This window comes from Rhipicephalus microplus, chromosome 5 (genome assembly GCF_043290135.1).
Source record: "Rhipicephalus microplus isolate Deutch F79 chromosome 5, USDA_Rmic, whole genome shotgun sequence".
NCBI lineage: Eukaryota > Metazoa > Arthropoda > Arachnida > Ixodida > Ixodidae > Rhipicephalus > Rhipicephalus microplus.
In genome coordinates, this window is record NC_134704.1 from 34759623 (window position 1) to 34767010 (window position 7388).

Below are 7388 nucleotides of genomic sequence, written 5' to 3' on the forward strand. Positions count from 1 at the left end.
ATAAGAATCGTTGCTCTAAAACACACTATAATTTACCATAACACTACCACTTCCTTTATTACGCTCTCCATAACTGTGGCGTGTGGCACATTGTACCAATTTACCTACAGTTGATCAGAATACGAAACAAAGCTGAAAGGAAGGGACTGAATGGGTCCCGGAATGGTTAAAGACGTAACCCACGTAGACGAAAAAATAAAGGGACAAGATAGAGAGTCATGGCAACGTCGGGAAGTTTTCACCTGTGGGCAAGCAGTTCATTATCCCGAGTGAGTAAAACATTCGTTAAAAAAATGGGAAGATTCCGCGCTTTCTGGCAGTTGATGTAATTTGAAGCAGCCATGGAGCAAGAAGCTGCATGCATCACTGCGAATGTATTTCAGTTAAGGGAAGTTACTCATGTCATGACATGCAGTGCACATCGTATCATTGCCATACATGCATGTACAGGTGGCGGGATCGAATCCCGGCTGAGGCGGCTGCATTTCCGATGGAGGCGGAAACGATGTAGGCCCGTGTGCACAGGTTTGGGTGCACGTTGAAGAACCCCAGGGGGTCGAAATTTCAGCAGCCCTCCACTATGGCGTCTCTCATAATCATACGATGGTTGCGGGACGTTAAACCCCACTTATCATCATCATCAACATCATCATCATCATCATCATAAACAACAACAGCGTCATCATCATCATCAACATCATCATCATCATCATTATCATCAATCATCATATCATGCATGCATGTATGCAAAACACAATTGAAACAAACATTGCATGACTTGTCATTTATATTCGTCACGCACACATGTCATGTCATACAAATCTTGTGCTCAGTTAACAAAACGGCTAAAAGTGCACCGGAACAGTGTTATCGAAATAATTCCGTATATGACAGGCAAGGCATCAGTTGCATGTCACCAACTTGCATTTTCGTTCATTATAGATTCACGTCCGCAACACTAATTGACGTGTATATCAAGCTAGCGAACGGCCGTAAGCGCAACATGAGCGGGGTATGCAACTCATACCGTAAATGACACGCCCATCATGATTTTCAGGTTACCACCTGTCATTTATGTTCGTCATTACAGTCATGTCAAACTATACTGGGTTTGGTGTACATCAAGCTACCGAACCGACCGCCACAACACCATAAGCGTGACCTTGATTGATATGTGAGGTTTAACGTCCCAAAAACCACCATATATATGATAATGAAAGACGCCGTAGTGGAGGACTCCGGAGATTTCGACCACCTGGGGTTCTTTAACGTGCACCCAAATCTGAGCACACGGACCTACAGCATTTTCGCCTCAATCGAAAATGCAGCCGCCGCAGCTGGGATTTGAACCCGCGACCTGCGGGTCAGCAGCAGTGCCTTAGCCACTAGACCACCGCGCCGGGGCCATAAGCATGACATGCAGGTCATGACCTTCATAATATGCATGTAATGGTTTTCATGCTATTACCTGTCATTTGTGTTCTTCATACAGACACGTCACGCAACATCACTTACGGCGTTAACCAAGACTGCGAAACGGCCGCCCGCGCACCTTGAGCGTGACTTGTTAGCTATGACCTAGACGACATGCATATCATGATATTCACGTTACCCCTGGTTATATATATTCGTCCAATAAAAGTGTATCGTCATACCTGTTTTGGTATATATCGATTCAATTATTCGCCCCCGAGCGCCCTGGTACCACGACATGTGAGTTATGCCTTATATCACATGCATTCTGTTTATAGCACAACATAAGGCTCATTAGGGCCAGTAACTTACGTTCGTCATGCACCCTTGTCACGCCTCATTGATCTTGTTTATATGTGAGGTTAACAAAGCAGCCGCAAGATCGCCAAGAGCGTGGAGTGAAAATCATGCCGTTCACAGCAATATTAATATGCGGGGTTTTACTTCACGAATCCACGATATGATTGTGAGAGACGCCATAGTAAATGATCTGGAAATGGATCATCTGCTTTTAACATGTAATCACGTTTTTCATGACATTTATATCATGGTTTTTATGTCATGATGTGTCGTTCATGCTCGTCAGAGGGTCATGTCATGCCGTGCCGATTTCGCTATGCATCTGACTAATGAAACAGTCACGAGAGCACAAAGTCGTAGGCTAATAATAATAATAATAATAATAATAATAATAATAATAATAATAATAATAATAATAATAATAATAATAATAATAATAATAATAATAATAATAATAATAATAATAATAATAATTATTATTATTATTATTATTATAACTAGTAGTAGTGGTAGTGGTAGTAGTAGTAGTAGTAGCAGTAGTAATAATAGTGAAAACCTTTATTGACTACAAGTTTTTTGGCCAAGTGGGCGAGAGTTTGCCGTTCTTCTCAACAAGATAATATGAACTGGAATTATCGAAGTTTTTTGACGCCTTAGTAATCAAAATGGGGTGTTAGCGCCCATCGAGAATTCCACCTTCAATATCCTAGGCTGAAAACTGAGAACGTCTTCGGCGCACTGCCGCAACTATAGACTATTCACTCGATTATTTCAGAGCGTGCATGATGATGATGATGATGATGATGATGGTGATGATGATGATGATGATGATGATGATGATGATGATGATGATGATGATGATGATGTTCATCTTGCATTGGTGGCACTCGCCCTCAGAGGGGAATCGGCCAAGAACCCGGTGGCAGGATATTTGGGTTTGTTGGTTATGTATTTCAAAGCATCCAATGAAGTTTCAGTAAAACACAAGACAAATCTTAAATGTTGTACGAAAATGCTACACGAGCTAGCAGTGAGGCAATAAGATAGAGTTGGAGTGAGAAATAATAGCATCAATTGGCTAACAAGGTAATCTTTTTGTTTCACTATGTACGCACACACAGCAGAACAAACCTCCCTGTGTCTATAACCTAATGTAATTCCTCCAAAGGATAAAATTACTGTCACGTTTATTTGCATATAGGCGTGGCACAGTAGCAGCGCGAGCTAACGCGAAAAGAAGAAAACCTCGCTCGCGTGACACCCGCTTCCTGTGGTCCAGAAGAAGATGAATAGGCAGCCAAGCAAGATGTCCCTGCAGAGCATGGCCACAGAGAGGAGCACTTGGAGAAGCTTGAGCCTAAGAAGAACCGAGATGGCTGGCGTCGACGAGCCTCCCTTCGGCGACGGTCGCGTACAGCTCGTGAGCCTTCTCAACGCAGCGATCGCGGCGGCGGTGTACATACTGCACTACGAAAGCTTCAGGATCACCGCGGGCGTCATGGACCACTGGTGCAGCCGCCCCGAGGAATTCGGCAACCTCAGCGTCACGCAGTGGAAGGAGCTGGCCATTCCCATCGACGAGAACGGCGTGTACAGCCGCTGCACCGTACGCGAACCGCCTTTCGGCGTAGCGAACAACCACGTCGTTCCCTGCGCTTCGTGGGAGTTCGACCTGGACAAGTACGGAAACAACATAGTCAGCGAGTGGGCACTGGTATGCGACCGAGCGTGGCTTATCGTGCTGGCCAGGCTCGCCTACGCCGCCTCCTGCATCGTCTCCACGCCCCTGGTGTCCAGGCTCGCGGATCGCGCCGGTCGCAAGCTGGTCGTTTTCGGCACCATTCCGGTGGTGCTCATCACGGGCGTCGCGAGCAGCCTTCCGAACAACTTCCAGTTCTTCGTCATCGTCCGCGCCGTGGTGTCAGCGGCGACGAGCTGCACTGTGCCACCGCTGCTCGCCATCCTCTGGGAAGTGAGTCCACCGCGCAAGGCGCCCTTGTACTGCGTCATCTCCATTCTGGTCACGTTGGTCGTCTCCGACAGTGCGGTGGCCGCCGCGGAAGCGCTCAAGACCGGCTGGGCCACGCTTCAGCTATTCCTCATGGTGCCGACGTTCCTGCTTGTCGCCCTGTACTTCACCTTAGAAGACTCTCCCAGCTGGCTCGTTGCCACAGGCCACGCGGTAGAAGCTGAACGGGTGTCGGTGCACCTGGCCAGGTCCAACGGAGTGACCATGACCCGCTGCCGCGAACTGTTTGCCCTGCAGTACAAGACGCAGCAGCGTGATGAGGCAGAGGCGGTAGAACAGACCAACGCCTGTGGCCCGCGCCTCAGAGGCCGTACCGTTCTCATTTTATACATGTGGACGGTGTTCGCCTACGTGCACGACATCTACGTCACCAATGACGGAATACCCGTGAGCGGCCCGGTGAAGCTTATCGCCGCCGTCGGTTCCCTCACCGTGTGTCTCTTGTTCACACGCTGGGTGGTTCAGTACGGCCCCAAGCGCACCGTTGTCGCCAACGGGCTCCTCTTCAGCGCCTCGTTGGCCGCCACTACTGCCACTTCAGCGAACGATCAGATGGTCCGCAACGTCCTAACTGTCGTCACAAGAGTGAGCAGCTACAGCCTTCTCTTGAATTTCAGCATGCTGACCCTCCAGCTGTACCCTGTCACTGCACGTTGCGTCGCCATGGCCATTGCTATCGTCTCCAGCCGAGTGGGCGACACCTTGGCGCAGACAAGCACCACTCTCATTGGGCCTACTTGGCACACGGGCAACGGTCTTGTCATCGCCGCTGTGACCATGGCACTATTCGTGATAGCCGGCGAGTACCTCCCAGACGTGAACAAGACGAGTGCTTTGGCCGTGTCTTTAAGTCGCAGGCGCAGCTCGGCAGGCGAAGAACTAAGGCGAGCTTTTAGAGATACTCTCAAGCCGCTGCAAATGAAACGCCCGAAACCGAGTGATAAGAGGCCGCGTAAGAATTAATGGAATGTTCGGCGCCGATGAATTTGGTGTGCCCAGCATCTTCTGCACACGATATTTGAAGACGTCACTGCAGCTGAATTTTCACCTTTTTTTCTTTTTTCGCGTTTCGCAATTCCCGATAATCACATAAAGGTTGCTTGAACATTTCTAACCACAGCCTAACTTTTTTTGTTTCTAGAAATGCGTTTGCCTACACTAGTGGCGTCGCAATGTTTATTTCCTAACATCAATTGCACTCGAAGGACGTTGAGCCCCACTGTTCACTCTCTATTAGAAGAGCCGAGTAAAGTTCCAAAAGCGTATAGGTAAATAAATTCGGCAGATCCCACGTACCATTGGAGTTTATGTCATGCGAAGATTGCGGAAGGAAGGTCATTGGGATGTATTTTTGTTGTTGAGTGGAACGTTATACGGAACGACGCTAAACATGCGTACAAATGGCATACGCACAGGTATGCATGTTGAACAGTCGCGTATGTTTCATACAAATAAGCTTCGCCTTGAATAAGCTTCACCTTAAGCTTCGCCTTGAAGAGTTCAACGCGATATCCTGTACCCAGTACGTATTTCGAAATCTTAGTGCATTAAATCTTTTCGAACTTGCTATGCACCTACTACGTGACCTAAAGGGAATACGCGCAGTGGCGTGTGTATTTTTCGTAGTGGGTTTCCGGCTGTATACCACGAAGTCGTCATGATAATCACAAGGTCTGACACCCTATGGATCCGTTGGCTTGTATAACGTGTTATTACTGGAATATTTCATGTTGTATTGCGAAACATGTATACAGGGCGTGTGTGTTCGCAAAGTATGAAAATTACTTTCACTGCAATTGCAAGCGGAGGAAGTTATCTTCACTGTATTCTCGCGCAGACGGGGGAATGCAGTGAGAATAACTTCCTCTGATTGGAAATGCAGTGCAAGAGCCACTTTGGTATCACCCACATCAGAAGCGGTAAGCTGAAATGTAGCACTTGTGAATTAAAGAAAAAAAACTGGTATCCCTGAGTAGGGCTACGTGGACAATCTTCAGTGGATGGCACTTAACTACAATTGAGTAACGCCTGCATTATTGGAATACAAATGTAATGTTTGAAAATTTTAATGGGCAGCTCTACAACCACAACTGACGTTTTACCAACTTGATAAGGTCTTCTTTCAAAGACGTTCCGAGGACTGGCGTGGCTCTATCGTAAAATACTTGATTGCCACACACAGTGCTATAGGGTTCGATTCCTGCTGAGACACTGACATTTATTTTTTGCATTAATCGGGTCAACGCTGCCGATATCAGCTTTTTCATCACGCTCGCACGTTAAAGCCGTCCATGTGTGTTCTCGCCGTTCCTGGGTAGATAAAAAGTGTCAATCACCTGTGGCACATACCTGCATACCAGTGGAACATACCCACCTGCGAGTATGTGCCATTGTCTGGCGGAAGATGCCTAACGACGTACGCGGTGAGATTGTGACATCATTCATGTCATGACGAGCGAGTCGTATTCATGAAACCATCTAACTTTTCCATTACAGTAATTTTGGCTTACCACAAATTAAGGCGGTGCTCACGAGAGTACCCAGACGTTTTAGTAATTTCTGGCAATTCCCATGCTCCATCATCGCCTTCAACATTATTTTCCCCTTTTTAATTTCCCCTGCCCAGAGAAGAGTTAAATCTGCGTGGCCTCTCAAAAACTATTATCCTCATAAAAGGATATGTGTCACAGAAATTGGTTAAATCCAACTGTACACAACGTGAACCGCACAAAGCTTCCGGGGTAGCTTGCTGTCTGCGTATACACGTTGAACCGCCTCATGCCGCGCTCTTGCCTCCGGAGTAGATGCTTCTTGTCGGCGTTGCTGCTTCGGGTTGCGCGGGCGAGACCACTTTCACATTCGTTTTCATCCATGGACAAATAGTATATGTGGTCTGCGACGCGCCTATACGTCATCGTCGTCAGCGTCATAGCCATCGTCATGACGTATAGTGGGTACCCGGCATGTGCTGTGTCGTGATGGCAGAAAGAGAATGTGTGGTCTGAAATGCACTTATTGTTCATCATCCTCATCTACGTCGTCATGGCATTTAGTGGGTACCGTGCATGTGCCGTTCCGGACAACGGACAACACCGAACGAACAAGCCTAAACCATATGATGCTTTGCCCCATGAGAGCGGCGTGAAGTCATGACTAGTCATAACATGAACAATAATGACATGCATTACATGATTTCCGCGTTAGGGTCTGCCATTTATGTTCGCTATGCAGTCATGTCATACCACACCATGGTTTTGCACAATGTTATGTGAACTAAACCACCGCAAGAGCAGCAAGACAATGAAATGTAAATTATGACATTCAGGACATACATGTCTTGATTTTCATGTTATGACTAGTCAAATATGCTCGTCATACAGTCATGGTATGCCATACCAATTTTGGTATCAATACTGTTATCGAGACGGGTAGGAGAGTTAAAAGTCGTAGGCTGATAGATAGATTAGATAGATAGATAGATAGATAGATAGATAGATAGATAGATAGATAGATAGATAGATAGATAGATAGATAGATAGATAAATAGATAGATAGATAGATAGATAGATAGATAGATAGATAGATA

At 46.6% G+C, this 7388-nt stretch overlaps 1 protein-coding gene across 1 annotated transcript; it reads left to right on the plus strand.

The window, feature by feature from the left end:
• Positions 1-3047: 3047 nt before the first annotated feature.
• LOC119173921 (solute carrier family 22 member 20) lies at positions 3048-4829 on the plus strand. Its single transcript, XM_037424704.2, has one exon. The coding sequence runs from the start codon at positions 3059-3061 to the stop codon at positions 4763-4765; it is 1707 nt and encodes a 568-aa protein (XP_037280601.2). The 5' UTR covers positions 3048-3058; the 3' UTR covers positions 4766-4829.
• The last annotated feature ends 2559 nt before the right edge of the window (positions 4830-7388 follow it).

Coding starts and splice junctions, on each gene's coding strand:
- LOC119173921 (XM_037424704.2), top strand. CDS start 3,059: ATGAATAGGCAGCCAAGCAAGATGTCCCTGCAGAGCATGGCCACAGAG.